At 47.3% G+C, this 21,864-nt stretch overlaps 1 protein-coding gene across 2 annotated transcripts in view; it reads right to left on the reverse strand.

Moving 5' to 3' along the window:
* Positions 1-19,849: 19,849 nt before the first annotated feature.
* Positions 19,850-21,864, reverse strand: part of LOC111068891 (opioid-binding protein/cell adhesion molecule) — a 137,296-nt gene continuing 135,281 nt past the window's right edge. Inside the window, exons 12-13 of one of the 2 annotated variants that reach the window (XM_022358666.2) lie at positions 21,325-21,369; positions 19,850-20,583 (exon numbers count right to left, since the gene is read on the reverse strand). In XM_022358666.2, the coding sequence (XP_022214358.1) occupies positions 20,465-20,583; positions 21,325-21,369 (164 nt within the window). In that variant the 3' untranslated portion in view covers positions 19,850-20,464. The remainder of the gene's footprint in view (positions 20,584-21,324; positions 21,370-21,864) is intronic. The other variant, XM_022358674.2, reaches the window with a different exon arrangement.

Genomic DNA, 21,864 nt, shown 5'->3' on the forward strand with positions numbered 1-21,864 from the left:
GAGAGTGCTCTGCCACATCGTGCTCCGGCATCTGTTTCCAAGGTATAGCTGTAGTTCGCAGCCACTCGGGGCCTTGGACCAAATTTCAATTAACTTAAAAAAGTTTCAAATTCAGTTTCAGCTTATTTTGGAGCAGCGTTTTGAGGCAGGCAGATCTCGGCATGGGAGTCGCGTCGAGTCCCTTTTAGCAGTTTTCCCTTTTTCCACACGAAATGAAATTTATGCTGCCAGCATATCGTTGCCTACTTTGGGGCGCATTTCTCTCCGCATGTGTGTGTGTGTGCATGTTTGCGGCTGAGTGGCAACATTTAGTTTAGTTAAGTGCATTTGATTTGGCAGGCAAATCCCCACGGGGCGAGTTAGCAGCATGGAATTGCAATTTATTGAATTATCCCAACCGAATGGTACATATGTACCAGGGACAATAATCACATTATGCGGCTCGGCTCTGGGTGGCTCTGTGGCTCTGGGCGGCGACGGCGGCAAGTCCATTACACACAAAGTTGGCAGAGCAGTTCAATGGGTCATCGACCTCGAGTGCCAATTGAATTTTGGGGCGCAGAGAAATTCCTTTCACGGTCGGTCCCTGTCACGTCGCCATTGTTCGGGCGTTTTTAATTAGTTGTGTCACACGGCACACGGCCTGGCACATGGGCTGGCTTCGTCCTGGCTTCGCATTTAATTTAATCACGCACTGTATGCGTCAAATATTTGAGTTGGCAAAGCATTGGAAATTGCGTATGCACCATGTGGGCCAACGGCAAACGAGCTCCCTCTATTCCGGCATTCCTGCCTCTGAGAGGTTGTCTGACGAGCTCCGCTCTTCGGGGATCGAGCGGGCGGGCTGAGCAAATGTGTTGACGCATTTTACAATACACAATGGGACCGACACATACCTACAGCTGTGCTCCTGTGTAATTATGAATTCCATAATCATTTCGTTAATATTCGCAGCACGCGACTCCGCCGGTCGCTTAGGATAAATTGCAGTGGAAGCAGACGCTCAGAGGCCTCCAAAGGAGGCCTTATCCTCCGGCCGCCTCCGGTTGCTCGACTGCTGCCTTATCCTGTGGGGAATTAAAAATAATTTGGGTCGTTTTGGTGTTATGTTCTGTTCTGGCGAAGGGAAGCCGAGGAGTCCTCTGCCATTTGTTGTTTGCCTTTTGCTGGCAGGTGTTTGCCATGTGCCCTGGTCCCTGGCCCTGTTCCTGGCCCTGCTGCTGGCCCTGCTCCTGCTGCGTGCGTGTGTTGATTATGGCTTAATTTTTAGTAATTATATTAACATGATTAAATTTTGTTTTGATTTTCCAGGGGAAGCACACACACACAGCTCAGAGCCGCACAGGGTGAGGCAACGGGCAATTAGACATGCTGACATGCTGCAGTGTTCCGGAAATGCTCCTCGCTTGTGGCCGAATCGAATACATACACCCATATTGGCTATTCATTCGGTGCGAGTAATCCAATATTGAATTTGAGCAAATCCTTATATTTGGGGGATTTATTATACCCTTTAAAGGGGAGCTATGATTTTCACTGGAGCTAATAAAACTTGAAGCGATAGGTGAGGTAAATCTTCGTTTTTTACTGCATAAAGTATTTAAATTGGAGCTGCTAAGAGAGTATTACTTTCCCTATCCCTAGTCAATGGAATTATTATTTAAATCGGTATATTTGTACAAGGGTTAAGGGTATCAACAGCCTCGACCCAATAACAGCAGCCCTCCTGTTCATGTTTATGGCAGTTTAGTGGAATATTTGGCTTCCGCCGGGCAAAGCAAATCCAATATAATCTAACCCGTAAAATTACTGGAATATAAAAATTAAGTTTGCCTGCTGCTCGTTCATGGGTGTCTGTTTATGTTTCTGTTTCTGTTTTTGCATCCGTATGTGGATCTGCGAGTGTGTGGTGTGCCCGCTTTGTTATTAATTAAAAACGCACATGTGGAGCTCATTAAATGCGAACAATTTGCAAATTCATTTTTATTGAATCTCGTCGCATAACCCCTTATTATGGCAAGTAGCTAGCGTTTTGTTCACGACCATTAAGGAACAGCCAGCAGGGGAATGCTTGCCAAACACACACACACACAGCACACACACACATTCTGAATGGGCTAAATGGGGTGTGCTGCACCGCTAGTTGAATTAAAAATAAATCTGAAATTATGCAATTAAATTTGCACGTCCTGAAGCCAAATCGTTGAGCACAGAAACGCGACACAAACGCAACAGAAACGCGACACAAAAGCCGACACGACACAAGCGGGGGGAATACACGGGGATCGGATATTCGTGCAATTGGAAAACGGTATAAGGGGGGCACGGTGGAAAACGCTGGGCGGGCAACCGGCGCGGCGGGAAGTGTATTAATTTCTTTAAAACGCAACATTGCGTGTCATCGTCAGTCCATTCAAAGGGACAGGTAAATGGCGGAGCAGGAGGAGGTCCACATCCACGGACTCTCAGCCGGACGGAGCTGGCGGAGGTCTCTTCGGAGTCGCATGAAAAATAGGTGCAAAAGCGCCAATGCAACATCATCGCCCACGCCACCTAGTTAGCGGCTGACACGCGGGGGCATAAAGGTGGCACAGGTGGCAGGATCAGCGCGATGTGCGATGGGTGGTGGATGGCGGGTGGCTCAGTTGCCATGGCAGCCCCACGCGGGACACACAGCTTTGTGGAGAGCTAAAGGGAAATTTGCAATATTTTATTTTCGATGCGCAAAATAAAAATAAAAAGATTGAAGGGAAAAGGGAAAACAGGGAGCAGGAAAAATGCGCTGTCGAGTATCATAAGTTGGCTGAACTTTCGAGCAAGTCGATGACTTGTGTGCACTGTAATTGCGAGAACTGGTCCTCGCAGGACTTTCTTCTTTTTTTGCGAGCAAACATCTTCATGCCGTTGTCGTATTCGTTGTCATATTGGGGCATTGCTTTGTGCTGCTGCGCTTTTGTGATGCTGCGGCCTGCTTGCCCATCTTGCTGCTGCTGCTGCTGCAGTTCGTTATAACATACGCAACTCATAAATAACGCGAGGCAGGGGTAGGGGCAGGGACTGGGACTGGGACTGGGATGGGGACTGGGGCAGTAGCTGTGGTACGAGGCAGAGCTATTCCTACGGACCCCAAAGGCAAGCCAAGCCACGTACTTGCACTTTTGCCACTTTTCTACTTACTTGCTTGGGATTGTGTGTGTATATGTATGTGTGTGTGTGTGTGTGTGTATCTGTGTCTATGTGGCACTTCAACTCTAATATAAAGTTTGCACTCGAAATGTGCTGCCAGCACTTTTTGGTATTACGCAAAGTTTTCCCAACCTCCCGCGGGGCAGCTGCGTGAGAGCTTGCCTTGTAGCGTGTGAGTGTGGCTGAGGTGGCATGCAGCAAGCATGATTTCTAAAAGAGGGAAAAGCGAAAAATAAGAAAGAGTGAGTGAGTCAGAGAGAGTGTGAGAGAGAGAGAGTGAGTGAGAGAGAGTGAGAGAAAAAAAAATTAAATTGCTCGCAATTTGCACAGTTCAATGCGCTTTAGCTAAGAGAATTCTCGCACAGATTTTCATAACTTGGCGATGGCGCAGTCAATGTCTTTGAGCGCTGCTGCTGCCTGCACTGGAAAGTTGTGTGTGTCACATAGCGGCTGTCAGTGTGTGTGTGAATGTGTGTGTGAATGACACACCTGTCTTTCTGTCTGCATGCATGTGTGTGTGTGTGTGTGTGGGGGAGAGAGAGAGAGAGAGAGTTGTAAACTAACGCAATGACAAACGCAATCACAATAAGAAATTTCACAGTTAGTTAAGTTTGTCTTGTTGGGGCTTTTGTTTCGTTTCACTTCTGTATTTCCGAGCAGCTTTTCCCAGCTCTACTCCCTATTCTGTATGTGTGTGTGTGTGGGCGTGGCGTAGCGCCTTTGTTCCTTCCACAAATATGCATAAATAAATGGAAAATTCCCTTCTCCTCTCTCTCTCTCCATCTCTCTTTACAATTACAAAGCATTCTCTATGTTGCTTCTTTCTCCTTCAAATGCTGAGAAATTATCATTAAGATGGAGCATCCTTGGGGGCGGGCAAGCCCCTCTTATACTCTCTCTCATCTCCCATACTCCGTCCAACCCAAAACAAAAAGGCAATAAATTTCGTCTGATGCGAAAGTTAATAAAAAAAGTTCAATAAAATCGAAAAGGGTGCTGATTTCGATAGGGAATTGGGGCGACTGGCCAGCCACCAGGCACCAGCCACCAGCCACCGGTATACCCTCATCATAGTTCATTAAATGCGCAAAGGAATAAAATTCGTCCAGAAATATTCCACAAAAAATCCATGCCTATGCTCGGGGGGCGTGCCAGGAGGAAGGATGGAACCCGCACACATAAAAGCATTTATTTAGTCTTATTTGTGGGTCCCCTGAATGGGGATGGATGGGCACGGCCGGAGCCTGCCGTGGGATGGATGTATTGCATTAAAGCGAAAAGCGGCCCGACGAGCATAAATAAATTTTATTTTATGCGTCAATAATGATGAAGTTATTACGACTCTATTAGAAGGCAACCAAAAACTTCCTCGAAAAGCCACTCCCCCCCCAACCGTTTTCTCCAGTTCCCCATAAAATGGCGAAGCATTAAAAAAGTTTACAAAAGGTGGAGGAAGAGAACAGAAAGAGAGCGCGCAGATACGAGTATACACCTCCAGATATATAGAAAAGTATATGTATATACATTCTTGTATATTAACCGCAACCTCAGCGCCCGTTTCGGCATCCTCTGTCCGACCCACTTAAGCGACTCCCGAAACTTTTTTATTAAACCGTGCAGTCCGGCTAATAGAAGAGAGACAGCGCCCGGAGTTGGACCAGGAGCAGTTGGGGGTGTACGGGAGAGCAGATCGGGGGTCAGTTTCCAGAATGGTCGCTTGGTTGCGCTTAATAAAATTTATGATTCCAACGCACGGCTTTGACAGTTCAAATTAAAATGGGTGCGGCCCCTGGAAAATGGCGTAGAAAATGGTGGAGAGTGCCCTGAGGGCACTGCCAGGTGGGACATTGATCACGGGCAGGCATTTCGCGAGAAGTTGATGGCCAAGAAAAGTGGAAAGTCAAAAGTTAAACACAAAGTTGAGCGCACAAATTGATAATGTTGGGGCGCGGACAGAGGAGCAGTCATAATGCAAAAACCGACATGGCAGCAGAGCAGAGCAGAGCAGCACAATATGAAGGATTATGGCATGCAGCGCAAACAGCGCGGAACGGACCCCCAGACGGAGCGGAAGTAAAGTGAAGTGAGGGCCCGAACGAGACCAGGGGAGAGCAGAGGGAGGCAGGCGGAAGAGAAGACGGAGAAGACTTGAAGCGGATATGCCGCTGCCATCAAATCATTTTGCAAGCGGAAAATGGCGCTTGACAATGTACTCAGGCATTGGAGAATCCCCACAGCCCACAGCCCGACGACGAGTCATTGTTGTTTGCCTTTCGAGGGAACCCCGCTCTTCCTGTGGCCATTCCATCCTAACATTGGCAGCATTGTGGCGCTGTACAGCAAATTGCAAACATTTTTAAAGCGTACCAGCAAAAACACTCCAAATAATGGATTGCAGTGCAAGATACCCTATAAAGATAATGGAAATTACTATAGTTGGCAATAATCGCAAAAAGTTTTCTTTTTTAATTGGAGTGTATTTTGGACGCTGTCCCTGGTTCTGTTTTATTTATTCAAAAATCATTTTGACTTTTAAACTACTGCCAAGAGTGAAAATACCATTCCCAAGACTTTCAACGCGTATCTATCGGTGGCCTGTCACAGTTACTGTGCATACCCACAGAATATTTGCAAAATAGATAAATAGAAACATGGAAATAATGCACACAAAATCCGGGAAGCTGTGGAAAACAGTGGAAGACTGTTTTCCCGGGCCGTGATGGGCCCCGGTCAGTGAATGAAAAACCATAATCAGCAAGGACATGGAGCGAGACATGAACATTGACATGGCCGGCTGTCGGTGTGCAACTCTCGATGACCAACAAGCAATGAGCCACGTTTTTCGTTGCGCTTAGTTATTTTATAACAATTTCTTGACTCTCCTTTACTTTTCAGCTTCTTGCCAAGCTTCATTTTCGTCTTGGCCATCCTCCGGTGGCGGCTCCCTTCGTTCAGCACGTTCCTCTGTTTGACTTTCATAAACTTTTAACGACTTTTGCCTTTGCCCTCGCCTGGCTTACATGTGGCAGCGTCAAAAAACAGCAGCACCAGCAGCAGCACCGACACCAGCAGCAGCAGCAGCAGCAATAAGAGCAGGAAAAATGAGAAAAATTGTTGAGAAACTTTCCACTTATACCTATTTGTTTGCAAGTAATTTTGCACTCGTTCCGATCCCGTGACTCGTTCCGGCCCTCCGTCCGAGTGGCCTCAAGTGAGCACGCTTCATTTCCCGCCTGCCTGCCGCTCGATTGATCCGATCTCGGCCAGCCCGCAAATTCCAGGCTAATCTCCAGTTGTGGCTGCTCCTTGGGAATGTCCAGACATGCCTGCAATTTCCGTAAAATATCCAAATTAAATCCGACACATACAATGCATGCTCATGGAGCTGGAGGAGATGCAGAAGATGCAGGAGATGCAGGAGGGAGTGTGGCAGAATGCATTGAGAGTTCAGTTGCACATTCATCATATATGGCCAAGGGCTCAGCAATTTCTGTGTCTCCATATATCAGATATATGTAGGTATCTTTTGGTCTTGTCTGTGGCTGTGTGTTCCCTCTGCTCTGTGGCTGAGCAATTGATCTGAGAATGCTCCTGCTGGTGCTGCTGCTGCTAACCCAGTAACCCCAATCCAAACCGAATCGCAGAGAGAATGTGTGGCAACACAAGTCGCAGTCGCAGCCGTAGCCATAACCGTAGCCATAGTCCGTGGCCATGGCAATTAGTCAGAGCTTGTGGCACATTTTTGCCGCTCCGCTGGCCAGTGGCCGCAAATTAAATCATATAAATACACAATTATTTAATGTCAGGGGCGGAAGAATCGGGAATGCAACAATAAATTAACATTGTTGTCGGTGGCAGCGGGCAGCAGCCAGCAGTGTGGCGGTGGGGTGGGGTGGCTGTGGCACGACGCAACAGTAACAATTTCATTGAAAACTGCGCAAAATAAATGTAAATTAAAATACATAATTTATGTGTTTTTTGCAATTATTTACAAACCGACACATTAAAACGCCAAGAGATAATGCAAAAGGTCTTCTCGCTGGGGGGAAGGTCGTTTCGGGTGGGCTTCGGGTGGGCTTCGGGTTGGTCTCTGTGGATGGTGGAGTGGGTTGTGCGTGTGGGTGTGGCCGGCAGTCAATTGCTCATTTGGTTTTGGCAGCACGCAGCTGCTGGCCGCAACAATGGAGTCCCAGCAGACCAATGAATGCGTAATGGCTGCGAATCGCGAGCACGTGTGTGTGTGGCAGCAGTATCCGTGTATCATGTATCTTTGTGCAAGTATCTCTGTGGCTGTGTGTGTGCTTGTATTAGTCAACGCTAATTGTGTGAGTGTGTGTGCGTGTGTGTGCGTGTGCGTGTGTGTGCGTGCCTCTTATCGTGCCCTGGCGAGCGGCGAGTGTCAGGTCTCTCAACTGAAACTCGCTTATCGTGTGTGCAGCTCTCTGACCCCTTTGGCACTGCCACCGTTGATAATTATATAAATTAAATGTCGGCCAGAAAATGTTCTGCCACCCGACACCACACGCACAGCCCACATATCTAGAGGGTATATCAGTGAAATCAGCCAGTGGGTAGGAGGAGGAGGGTCATCATGTAACTCAATCGAAATGTCAAAGTCAAAGCACAGAAAGCGGGAAAATTGTGAAAATGCATAAATACGTTTCCCCTCGGGCGTCAGGTGAAATAATAGCAATGGAAATCTGTGACAAACACTCAAGGCGCCCACTGCCCACACAGCCCCACTGTGGTGCAGGCTCTGCAATTGAGCGATGGTGCACCCTATGCCTGGATAGGAGGGGCTGCTGCTGGTGCTGCTGCCCAAGTAACTGTAACTCGAGCTTAGCAGCTCATGAATATCGTGCTCAGGCAAACGGGTAACGAGCTGTCAGAGATTAAGTTGCAAGCGTTATTTTTTATTATATTTAGCGAGTGGGTGGCTGGCACGCTGGAAGGGGTCAGGCAGGGGCTACCACAGGGACACAGATAAGGGGCAGCAAGCAGCAAGCAGCAACATTTTGCATATGGTTATGGGTGGCATGCAGAGGGTTGTTTAGACGGGGGATTTCGAGAGACGACGACGGTCCAACGAGCCAAGGCAAAAATCGTTTTGACCAGCTCAGAGGCAAAGCAAACAAACAGACCGGGAAAACACGGGAAAGCGTCGGAAACCGAAGCAGGTCGGAGGGGGGCGAAAAGCAAGAGGCAGATGAGAAAGCGCAGCAAGCCGAAACGAACACTTTGTGGGGCCGATCAGCAGGGGGCGGACGTTGGGGTAGGTCAGTGGGCAGCGGGCAGCGTGCAACGTGCAACGTTGCACCCCACACGAGGACACAGTTGCAAGCGAATTTATGCGCTTTGTTAAACAGCAACAGCAGGAAAAAAATATGGCAAAAAGAGAAACAAGCAATCCGCGTTGCCTTCGATGGCAATGCGAAGGGGGCGGGTGGGGGGTATTGGAGGGAGAGGTGTAGAGGGCTCTGCTCTGCATAAATAACACAGAGAGAGAGAGAGAGAGAGAGAGAGGGGATGCCTACTCTCTCTCTCTCTCTCCCGCTTGCTCTCTGGCGCCCTGGTGTATGCTATACAAATGAAAATCGTGTTTGCGTTGGGTGTAAAGTGGCATGTGTAGTGGTGAACGGCAACGGCAATGGCAACGGCAACCCGAGCAGCCTGCAACATTTTCGTTTCGTTGTTGCTTCTTGTGATTTACAACAAAACAAATATGGTGGCAGAAGAAGGAGGGTGGCAGGGAGGAGGAAGTGGACGGACCCACCTTTGGCAAGAGACGACGAGCACGCCACTCTCGGGCTCTGACTGACTGATTTACAAGGCTGCAAGTTGAGATTGCATGGCGCTGGGTAAATAAAATAAACGCCAGCAAACGGGCGCAGGCAGCGGCCACCGGAGGGACAGCAGTTGCAGTCGGAGCTGGAGAGATGGGGATGGCCAACGGGGTCAGAGGATTGCAGTTTCGCATTTCGCGTCTTGAGTTGCTGCCTCGCAAATGCAATTCTCGTTTTCGCATTTCGCAAAATAATTAAAACTTAAAGAAAACGACTGCCCCGCGGCCATCAGATGCAGGTCCAGATAGGGACAGGGACAGGGACCGGGACAGGGACACAGCATCAGATTTTTGGGGGGCGGAGCAGGCGGACTTGGACGCGAAGCAGCTCTGAGAGTTAACTAAGTTCTGGGAGCCAAGTGCAGTGGGGCAGTTAATTGTGGAGTTTACTCGAAGCTGCAGCGCGCAGGTGTCAAGGCTGCTGCCTGCTAAAAAATTCAACAGGAAGTCGCCGCTCGCCGCTCGCCATCGTGTTGCATGCTCTCTCGATAAAATTCGCCTGTTTCTGTTTTTGTTTCTGTTTTTTATTAACCCACACACTCGGATCCGTGCAGAGCCGAAGGAGGGACATCCCATTTATCAACGGAAATCATAAATAAAAGCCTGCCGCATATTTCATGCCACACTCTCGTACGATACACACACACACACACACACAAATCCACACATGCCACACATACTCGCAGCAAAACAAACAACCCGCACATGTGACATATTTTTTTATCTCTCTTAATTTACAATCACGCTCATTGCGAATTTTAATTGTTGCATAAACGAAGCAGACAGTCGAAGGACACGGGGACACTGGGACACAGGGATAAGGACATAACGGAGCTGATGCTGCTGCCGCACCGTTGCCGGTGGCCCTTGTTGTTGTTGCCACCTCAGTGGCTGTTGTCGTAGCCAGCCACCGTCTGTTGTCTGCTTTCTTTGATTATCAACTGCAATCAGGTCGAGGCGAGGCTGAACAGGATTCCCCCACAAAGGCGGCGGACACGGACACGGACACAATCGGGGCCCAAATAAAGTGCGCAAAATGTTCAGGAATTGCTTTTAAAATTAATTTGGAGCTGCTTGGACACCAGGACAGGAATTTCCACCATATGAGAGCTTGGCAAGGGCATTCTGCTGGCTATCCTTTGTGGAGCTCGTTTTTCGTCCCTCGCATGGAGATCATAATTTATTTGTACTGTCGCTATCCTCCAAAGCAAAGAAGATTATTGGCTCAGCTCAGCAGCGCGGACAGCAGAAATTAAGTTGAACGGGAAATGCAGCTCTCTGACATCAGCAGTGGGGGAGCAGGAGCACAAGCAGGAGGCTGGGGAAGATCCAGTGGCATTGGCAGTGGCAGTGGCATGGGGCATGGGGCATCGGGCAGCAATGGAAGCCATTTCTCATAACTGGCAGCAAGAAATGAGCAGCAGTGTCGGGAAGGGGCAGAGGAGGGGTGCAGGCCAGGGTTTATGGATTGGGAGGGTTGTCAAATGGTCGCCGGGGCTCTTTACGCTTGGGGGATGGGGATGTGCCACGGCCAGCGGTGCGGCAGTTTGGCAGTGTGGCAGTGGGGCGCGGCGAGAGCTTCTTGGCATGAAATTTATGTTTTCCTGCCATAAGTGGCACGGCGTGGCACAGAGAAAAGCAGCAGCAGGAGGAGGAGGTCGAGCTGGATGGAGCTGGATGGGTGGCCGTAAAACGGGCAGAGAGGGAGAGAGAGAGCGACGAAGGCGTTGCCAGAATTTGTGGATGTGGTCAATGTGCTTGACAAATTGGTTATTGTTATGGTTTTTGCGGTGGTGGCCGTTCGGGTCCTGCCATCGGGTGGGACGACATCTGCGGATACCCGTAGATTTCGAGTCCATAATCCTTGGGCGCTAAATATGTCTGCTCATTATTTTTAGGCTACGTGCGGGGCTTGGGCATGGGGCATGGTGCATGGGGAATGGGAAACGGGACGGACACGGCTTTCCCCTCACTTGACAGAAAAAGGAAATGTCGCGCAAATGCGGCCTCGTTAATTGTTTTGATTAATGAACGAGCGCCTGACCTCACGTCCTAGTGGGTGGCTGTGGCTATGCTTGTGGATGAGGAATGCTAAATGGGGTAGTGGATAGGGGACAGGGGACAGGGAATGCGAGATATGCCCCAACACGCTGGGCACACTTCCTTTCAATTTGCAGTTGCATGTGGCACCGTGCCCCACCAACCGCCAACAGCGACCTGAATTGCAGCGCTCATTCCTTTGGCCGTTCACCGAGCTGTTTATTCGATTGTGTCGTGTGCTGAATTTTTCTTAATTTGCAGTTTTTCACCGCTTTTCTTTTACCCGCTCTGTCCCCCCATGGAAGTTTATTTACTTTTGTTGATTTTTCAATTAATTTAATGCTTGTTGCATACCCGCAGAGCTATGCCCCAGCCCCAGGTCGTCAACGATTGCGTGATGCGGCTGTGTCTGGGGCCTGGGGCCTGGGGCTGTGGCTTTGGCAACGGCACGCACGCCCATATTGTGGCTGTAATTAGAAAATTGTTGCACTTTGTTGGGTTGTGGCCCACATCTTATTGAAGGGCCAAGCATGCAATTTGCGCAGCGCGTAAATTAAGCGATTTGCTTCGAGGCTCGGGCCCCCGAGAGCACTAGGCAGACAAAATCCAGGCAAATTAAAGCGACCAGCAGCGGTGGCATAGAAATAAGTATTAAAAATTAAGCGCCAAACAATCCGTTAAAGGAAGCAGAGAGGGAGGGAGAGAGAGAGCCTGAGAGAGAAGTTAATGCCACTTCAGCTGGCAGCTGCCTGACAACGTCCAGATACCCCGTACTAGGAAGGAGGCAGAGGCAGTGGCAGTGGCAGCCACCACTGCTACCACGATGGTGACGGCGATGGCGTCGACGGCAACGTTGCATGCATGCCATATGCCTCAGACTCGGACTCGGACTCTGACACGGAGGCTCTCTTTCCCTCGCCCTCGCCCTCTCGCTGTGTGTGGAAACAAGCGCTTGACAGGACGTCAGCCAAGGAGGGCTATCCTGTCCTGCTGCTGTCGACCCAGAGTCCGGCTCAGGACCCGTCGCACCCGTAGTACCTCCGATGGGGGCTCAGAGTCGTACCCGTACCCCTTTTGGGATGGGCTCTCTGTTAAGTAAGCGCTCCCTGCTGGATGCGCACTAATTGTGGCCTCTGGCCAGCATGTTAAAATGAAATGGATTTTCATTCAACAATTGGCCAGCAGCAGCAGCAGCAGCGAGGGGGTGGAGGAGCAGCGCATGATCCACTGAGTGGATGTGGAGGAGCAGAGAGAGCAGCAGGACAGTGGCACTGGCAAAAAAGCCGCAGCTAAAATGATCTGAGCAGCAAATGGGTTAGGTTAGGCATTTTAACTTATGATGGATTATGGCTGCCAGCGACTGTATGTGTGTGTGTGTGTGTGTGTGTGTGTGGGTTACGGTTACTGCTGTTATGGTAACGCTGAGAGCTGGCCACAATGTCCCGCATAATAATGCGATTGCCGAGAAGTACACCATGGAATGGAGTGCAGGCTTATGGTGCACGCATTCTGTGGCAGCTGCCCCTTTTCGGTGCTCTCATGCAACTTGAACTGCTTCTGCTGGAAGGCAAACACATGCTGCCACATGCCACATGCGGGGGAAAGTAGTTGGCAAGGAGGACCATTCGTGGGGGCGGGGCTCCTGCAACAAGTAGAAGTAGTGTGGAGTGGCAGGTTCTCGGCAAGGACAAGCCAAAGTCAAATGGTGGCCGCAAAAATTGGAAAACGGTGTGGGAAATGTTGACAAGGGAGACATGAGAGAAACCAAACTGAAAGAAAATTATGTAGATTACGTTATTGTACATGGGAAATCCTTGTAGGACACAGACACAGACCCATATACATATGTATGTGTGGATGGGAGGACGGAAGGACCAGCAGCAACAGTGTGCAATAGAATCGAACAATTGACAAGTGGGAACTGGGAACTGGGAAGAAGTCCGACGACGACGCAGCAATGGGTTGCATGTAGCAGTCCAAAACGACAACTTCGTTGACGCTTACTCCACGGGAATGGAATTGCCCCAAGCTGCAAAAGAGAGAGGGAGAGAGAGAGAGAAAGCAAAAAGATGGAGGAAAACGGAAAACAGCAAAACAACAGAAAAATGTAAGCGGGATAAAAACATATAAAAAGCGGACAGGACAGGGATTCGAGATGGACGATGGACGATGGGTGATGGGTGATGCGGGAGTGGCAGCACCAATGGAGAGGCACATCCTGCCAAGCACTCGCAGTGGTTGCCTCAATTGTGGACATGCCACAGAGCTCACAAGGATGCTTACATGTAAAATCACTGAAAAATTCCGCAGCAACACAGAGAGCGAACGGATGGGAAAGCCAAACGAATGAATGAACAGGGAAAACACAATTTAGCAGAAACAAACAAACAAACAAACAGAATTCAGCGCGGCACCAAAGGCAGTGCCACAGGCAGCAGCAGCAGCAGAAGCAGCAGCAGCAGCAACCGAAGCTGGGGCCAGCAGTGGCACAGGCAGCAGCAGAATTTTTTTTTCATTGAGCAGACATTAAGAAAAAATAACAAAGTCAACAGCAACAATTCTGTGCAGCATAATAGCAACGGCATCGGCGTCAGTGGCAAGGATACTCTGCGACAACAAAAGAAGCCAACAAATCCATGCAAATCGGATTTTCTGATTTGGCTGCTGCTCGTCGTGGCCTCAGTTCTCTACAGTCGTGGACCCTGCCACACAGTCCCTGCCCTCCCCGTTGAAACTTGCCATTTGTTGCAAGGTTTTATACATTTTTGTTTGTGTGTTCTTTTTTTTATTATTTTTTGTTTGCTGCATTTGACTTTAGTTTCAGTTGCCCCTCGACTGCTATTTGCTTTGGCATTCAGCTCTGGCAACAATTGCAACAGCCGAGCGCCGGCCTCTCCAAGGCACAGCTCGTTAGCGCTCCTCCTGGTGATTCTGCCCTTGCTGTTGCTGTGGCTCCTGCTGTTGCTGCTGCTGCTGCTGTTGCTGCTGCCCAGTCACTCTCTGGGGTCGCATTAGCCGCACATCAATACGTATGGGGCACGTTGTTAGGCGTATTTATAAATGATATTACGTACACATATACATATAGATCTCGGGCTGTGCCAATTTAAAGAGCAAACAGAGGACAGTAGCCTGTCTGCTTGATTCATGACGACAAGAACAATTTTATGAATAATCGTCATTGAGGCAGGTCGAACTCGAAGGGAGAACCCCCAAAATGAAGGGCATTCTTCTATTCTGATATTCAGCTTACTCGTCCCCGTCCACGTTCCCGAGTTCATTAAAAGCGATTGGCAGAGACTATAAATGAAGAGAGGGAGGGAGGGAGAGAGAGCGACAGATTGACATGGCAACCCTTTGTGTGCACGGCTTTAAATTCCTTCAGAAATGCGCAACGAGAATGTCGGAATTCTTTTAGTCGTTAAATTAAAAAAAACAACATTTTGTTGCTTTCATATTTAATTAATTTTATTAATTGCAGTGGCCACTCGTATTCTTGAGCTGTCATCCAGCTGAACTATGGAATTGGCTATATGGTTTGCGTACAGTCGAAAAGAATGCCAATATATTCCCTGTGAATATTCTGACATGGCGCCGGCGGGTGCACAGGCTGTATGGCCGCAATGAGCGCAGATTGATCTGGATCTGATATGAGAGTGAAATCAATTTTGTTCTATCTCTATCTCTCTCTCTATTTCTATGTGCACACACATATATCGCGCAGGTTGCCCTGGGTAGCATGTCAGACATCGCGGTGACAGGCAACACTCAAAACGGGGGACAGCATCCTGGATGCCTGGATCCCTGGATTAGAGGGGAGAGTGTCGGAAAGTTTGTTAGCTCTGCCGCTGGCAGTCAACATCCTGAACATCCTGTTCAGGGGCACGTCACACAGATCCACCTTCTTGGTGCTCCTCCCCCCACTTCTCCGCTTTCTTTGTGATGTGCATTATGAATTAAAAACGCTGCCAAGTTGCGGCATATAAATGGCCATGTCAACGCCGCTGTGGCAGCCTATTAAGTGCTTTTTGCTTTCATTGTTTCCAGCGAGCCTTTTGAGTGGCACTTGTTACACGCACAGCCCCATCTCACCCACGTCCACGTCCCCATCCCCAGCGTCTGGCAGTCAACAGTCAGGCGCAGGGCAGACACTGTGGCGTGGAGGCAGTGGGCGCACTGGGGAAACAATCCTTCAAACTGCCTGGCTGTTGTTGCTGCTGTGGAAAATGGATTTAGCTGCTTGGCACTTTTTTATAGCACAGCATTCGCCTATCACGAGTTTTCTTTTCTTTTATTTTCTGGCGTGGCGTGGCTTGGCTTGGGCTTGGCTTTTGTTTTGTTTGGGTTTTGTTTGATGATGTGGCGCGCCTAAAAGCATGCAAATGCCTGTCGCTAAACGCATTACAGACGTCTTAGTGCTCGCTTAACAAACAGCCAGGCGAATTAAGCTTTAGAAATTTTTTGCTCCAGCTTGATCTCCAGCTCCAGCTACACGCTTAAAATTTAAGTTAATTTCCCTCGATTCTAGCATCCGGAGGAAGGCGTACTTGAACAACAAATGTCGAGCCCATTTGGAAGCAGCGGCGGCGGCGTCGGCGGCGGCGTCATCATTGCGGGCTTAATTACAGGCTGCAGCGCTTTGTCTTGGCCGGAATGCGAGTCTGAGGTGCGCATACGTGACCCACTTCCGGCCGCACAAAGGGGGAAGCAAATTGTAAAAGATCCCACAGTCAAACGAGTTGGGGCAAAAGACGATGCCGTGCCACATAAATAGGCCCTGGCTGGAGAGGCAGGCAGGTGTGAAGGCTGCTCGAGTGAGAGTTGTCATGACATTTGCTGGTACCGCGCCTCGCCTTCATTATGTAGCTCTCCCTCCTCCCTCGGTGCCACCCTACCTCTGCCAGTGTGCGAGTGCAAGTTGGCCCTATTTCGTCAGCTCCGACGAGGCGTCGCGTCGTCGCTTTTAAATCTTGGCTTATTTTTAGCATAATAAATTTCATATGCAAATATTTATGCACTGGTGTGTGTGTGTGTGTGTATGCGATGCGTCTGCGATATTTCAACCTGCCGCTGCCGCTGTCGCTGCTGTTGCTGCTGTTGCTGCTGCTGCTGCTGTTGCTCCCTCTGTTGTTGCATTCAGCCAGGTCTCCTGGTTTCGGTACGACGGCCGAGCCCCATTCGTGCTGTTGCCATAATGCATTAGAAGCGGTAAAGGACTTTATGTAAACATGTCACACACATGCAGCACAGGCCTACGGATGTGTGCGGCATGTGTGTGTGGCACCAGTCACCAGGCACCAGGCACCAGGACAACAAGTAGCTCATAACGTGAAAACAGCAGCAACAGCAGCAACAGCAGCAACAGCAGCAGCCCAAACGACAACAGGAAGGCGATAGAATGGCAATGGGAACAGCACCCAGAAGCAGCAGCAGCAGCAGAACCAGAACTAGAACCAGTCCCAGTCCCAGGCCCAGCTCCAGCCCAGCCGTAGACTGCTGTGCACGGCCCAAAAACAATGGACGGAAATGAGGAGCACACACGCAGACGCGCACACACACACATGTATGTTCATCCATGGAACGAACATTTGGTGCCTTGTTTGGCCGTTGTTCTGTTTCTGCCCCCCCCCCCCCACCCTGCTACTCACGCTCCCCGGGAAAATTTTACACATTCCCTCACCCCTCTCTGCATACTTTCCATTCACTTTCATTCGTGGCACGACACGTGGGGAAGCTGCTTATTGGGTCGCTGGTTCTTTGCGGTAATTTTATGCCATTTGCACCTTGCAATTGCCGTGTGCCGAGTGCCGTGCGCTGAGTGCCTCCTGCCTTGGCATTGCTTTTATTTTTAGGCAAATTATTAAACAAATGCAGTTCGTTGGCAGGCAGCACGTGGCCGTAATGGTCCGGCGATTTGTTAAGGCCATTGGCACGTCCCCTCTCTGCTGTTGCATGGCGTTTTTTTTTTTTCATTAGCTGGCGAAACTTTTCAATTTGCTAGCCCCACTGGAGCCAACCACTTTCGATTTGGGTTTTCCATATGTGAAGCAGAGTTTTGCGGCACTCTCATAGAACATTTTGCATGGGCTGGGCTCCTGCTGATTTCAATGCAAGTTCGGTGTTGGGACGCACACGTGTCATGTGGATGTGGAAGTGGATGTGGATGTGAATCATATTTAAAATACCGTTATGTCTGACTGTCAAATTTTCCATTTAAAGTTTTTCCTCAAGCTGGGAGGCAGCAGTGCTTGTGTAACCAGTTGCCATTCATCCATCCCGCCACTCGCCCCAACAGTGGCAACATGAAAACTTTTCCATTTTCATTTCCATTCCATCACATGGATGGGAAATGGTAGAGGGGAGTGCAGAGCTCGGAGTGCGGGGTGGGGTGCGGGTTTCCCCCCACTTAAATGTCTACACAGGCATCCTCCTGAAGGAGTAGCAGACCATACAAAAGGTGGGTTATGACAACTGGAGCTGGAGTAAATAAAATAAACCAAGTTTGCATTTACGCAACTTCAGATCCCTTCAAGCTGCTGTGGCCATGCATCATGCACTCCGTGCACTCCGTGCTCCTTGCTGCTGGAGCCCATCTTGTTACGCTTCCCGTTTCAGGCAATCCCCTTCTTGAAGTTGCATCTGTATTTGTATTTATCCTGCAGACAGCAGGCGGCAGTACGACAGGGCCATGAGATGAGCTTGATGAGCATCATCGTCATCGTCATCGTCATGGGTGTGGAGTGGTGGTGGGGGAGTAGGTAATTCAGGTATCAGAAGTGGATAACTACACACATGGATCTTCTGAATGGAGAAAATTGCATAAATTATGACAAAGAAGGCTGAGGAGCGGGCCCTCGGGTTTACATTTATATGTTAATATAGACTTTATTTATAGTTTTTGAAAAATTTTACAAAATAATCAAATATACATACACATACGCTTCTAGTCACATATACATTCAATACAGAAGATGTTCTGGTGTGTTCGGTTATTATTATTCATATTATTATTATTATAATATTGTATATGTAATATTATGTTGAGATTAAAGTAGAATCGTGCGACGGACGATGTGGTGGTCGGGCGCGTCTCGTCTCGTCGGCATTAACTAAATACAATTACATAACTAAACCGTAAATTACACATTCAAGTAATGGCATCGCAGCGCCTCTATATAGTCAGGTGTACATACATACAATATATGTACATATCCTCGATTAATTTTAGCTACCTTATCGCTGGACCAAAGCATTATCTTTCAAATGGGGTGGAGGGTGGTGTAATCGGAACTGGGCCGTGGGCAGTGGGAGTGGAGGGGGTGTATCTATTGTATCTTTTGTTGCGATTACACATCCATTTACATACACATAAACATAGATTATGACTTGACGTTAATTCAATTTACTCTGTAGCCTTTGTCTAGCGAATTGCACGACATCGCTTATTAATTACACATATATTCATATAATTCTATATCAATTTGGGGCTCTGGAATTCTGTTCCCGCTCCCGCACTCCTCCATTCTATAGAAGCCAACTGTGTGTGTATCTTGTGTACTCAAATATTTTTAATTTATCCGGAAATAAAATTACACACCCACAGCAATGCTCGTGTTGCATAAGTGTATCTATCTTACGCGTATGCCTGGCCTGGCATTGCTGGCATTCCTATAATTTCAATATATATGTTTATGCATATGTATGCTATATACTCGTAATGTATGTGTTTGCTTATACACTAAATTGCACATACAATACATGCAGCTAGAGAGCATTTCTTGCTTGGCTTTGGATTTTTGCTAAAAACGATAATACAGGGTGCCGGAAAAACCAAACACGAACGGTGCGCGATCTGCCATCTGAAGCAACAATATCGAAGACATACATATATATATATTTATATTTGCTTTATCGTGTGATGCTAAATATCTGTGGGTGCACTTCTACATGTATTTACATAAAACAACCTCTTGGCCACACCCTGCGTCGGTGTATGTTTGCGGATTGGATCTAAACACTTACAATTTGTTTGGTTATACTCGTATTTACGGATAAAGTATCTACTAATATAGTTACTAGCAGCTATTTTTGTGTCCTAGTTAGCACTTCCGTTTCCATTGCCATTCCATTGCCATTCCCTGTTCGCGCCATCCTGCTGCTCCTTTCTGCCGCTGCCGCTACCTTTTCTATATGTACATTATGCGTTAATTGTAAATTAATCAATCCACATGGAAGTTTTCTGTTTCTCTCTGGCCTGACTTCCTTTGCAGTTGATTAATTTACACGATTCAATCAATTGTTTGTTTTTTTTTTTACTAATTTACTTGCATTTATGCGGTCAATTAAGCTACTTAGGTCCTACGTACGTACATACAAATGTTTGCAAAAAGCTAGAAAAATTCTGTCTGTTGTCTGCTTTAAGCCATCAAAATGTGTCGTTTGTGTTGTGTGTGTGTGTGTGTGTTTGTGTTTGTGGCATGACACGTTTTGCTTCAAAATGATGCAAATCAGTGGAATCTTTTTCACGATTTTGCTTTGATTTTAACATTGTATTTTTCACAAATTAATTTAACTAAAATGTGTGTGTAGTGTTGTGTGTGGTGCGGTTATTGCATATCCGATAATTAGTTTATGAATTTATAGATTAATTAAATTAACTATTTGCATAATGCTGCAGTTTTCCATTTTCCTTTTGCCATTTGCCTGTGACAGATGCACATGCACGCACTGAAGCTTAAATACATATATATGGATATATACGTATGTATGTATGGTTTATATGGTCAACTGGCCGATCGATCAATTACATATATATATGTGCATGCATACCTATGCATATTATATTATTTTATTTCTTTGGTGCAGCTTAATCCTAAAAGTATGTCGGATAAAATCTATTTACACTTGGATTTTCTGAGTGCTCTGCTCTGAATGGTCTGCAAGTATGAGTGTATGAGTGTATGAGTGTATGGGTGTATGGGTGTATTCATATGGTTAGTTGCCGTACGCATAAATGGTTCCTAGTTTGAACAGTTCTATGCTCTTTTACATTGATTGTTACACGTAGAATGTATGGTTCCTTATTCCGTTTTGGTTAGTCATGATTTAAATTTGAAATTGGATTTCCTTTTTTGGTTTTTTTTTTCGTTTTGTTTTTGTTTTGTTTGCTTGAGAATCTTGAATTGAAGATGGAGAAATCGTAGCAGGAATGTCTATAATTACGTTTACATATATGGTATATGTGTATATATATATCTTTCCTTAGGCTACCATTTACGACTAGAGTGTATCCTGCTGCTGCTGCAGCTCGCAAAAACAAAATCCCAAACGATACGTTTTACTTTGCTATTGGCGGTGAGATCCGTAACTTAAATCGAAAGCAAATTATAATCGAATTTAGGCCAGTACAAGGCTGAGGATCAGCGTGGCCGAGCTGAGGGCCAGGAGTCCCAGTTTTTGCCTGTTGATGGCACTGCTCCCATAGAAGGTGACACTCAGATCGCGCATCTCGTTATCTACAATAAAGAAATTCAAGGCATACATATTTATATATTTTAATCAACTTTCAAACATTCCGAAATCATTTAGAATGCAATTATTTGGAATCACACTGGGAATGCTTTTCAATATGCATGACGGAGAGGCTACAGCCATAAAACAAATTGATTGGGCATGCAAGTGAACCGATTGAAATGTACAAAAAGCACCTCTCACACATGAGTACTTCTGTACATACATACATATGTATGTATGTACAGATATATAAACCCATATAGACTAAGCGGAATTTCAATGGGGTATCCATTAAAACTCGTTTGATGTTCTACTTTTTATTATATTTTGGCTTTGGTTTTTATTTCTGTTGTCGATCGAGGCCTGGGAATGGTTAACGGAAATGGCACGCAAAATAGTTGCTAAACTGCACGGACAAATACACACGGACACGGGACGGACGGACAGCCCATCGATAGGTGTATGCGAATCGTTTTGATTTTTTCCAATTTTATTTCAGGATTTGCTTCGCTTTTTTTGTTGTTTGCTTGCCCAGCTTAGCACAAATATTTAGATTTATGTACAAGGTATTTTAAAATAAATAAAAATATCATGCAGATGCGAACATGCAGAGAGACAGAGATATGATACGTATAGAGAGAGAGAGAGAGATAAATATATATAGATAATAAGAGAAAGTGCAAGTTGGAGATAGAGACAGAGAAGAGAAGAGAAGAGAGAGAGTGAGTGTGAGAGAGACTAACCTGACAGACCGTGATTCAAAAAGGTGGACAGATCGACAGGTCCATCTGCAATTAGTACGTGGAGCAGTCGTTGAAAGTTAGGAGAGTTGAAAGTAGCGATAGTAGTGGATAGACAAGTGAAAGGTTGGTGGATGGTGGTAGAGGGAAGCGTGGAGCGGGGAGCGTGGGAAGCCTATTGTGCCACAAACAAAATGAAATTACCAACGGTCCTGCATCGTTCGGCATTTAAATAAAATCCATGCGGGCAAATAAATCATTAACGCTTAAAGTGCAATCTGCAATCACAGGGATTTACTTTTGGCGCAGACGACTGCGAATGCAGATGGCCAATCAAGTGGGAAGTCATTGGGCGGCTTGGATGGCTATGGCTTCAGATAGATGGAATGGAATGGGATGAGTGGAATTTCCTCGGCTGGCCTCACTGAGCAGCGAGGTCATTTATGGTGCCAGGAAAGAGCAGAGCAGACCAGACCAGACCGGGCCAGGCCTGGCCAGGCAGCTCATTTCATTAAAGCCGCCAATTAAAATGGCAACGGGCAA

The sequence above is a fragment of the Drosophila obscura genome, unplaced genomic scaffold (genome assembly GCF_018151105.1).
Source record: "Drosophila obscura isolate BZ-5 IFL unplaced genomic scaffold, ASM1815110v1 contig_150, whole genome shotgun sequence".
NCBI lineage: Eukaryota > Metazoa > Arthropoda > Insecta > Diptera > Drosophilidae > Drosophila > Drosophila obscura.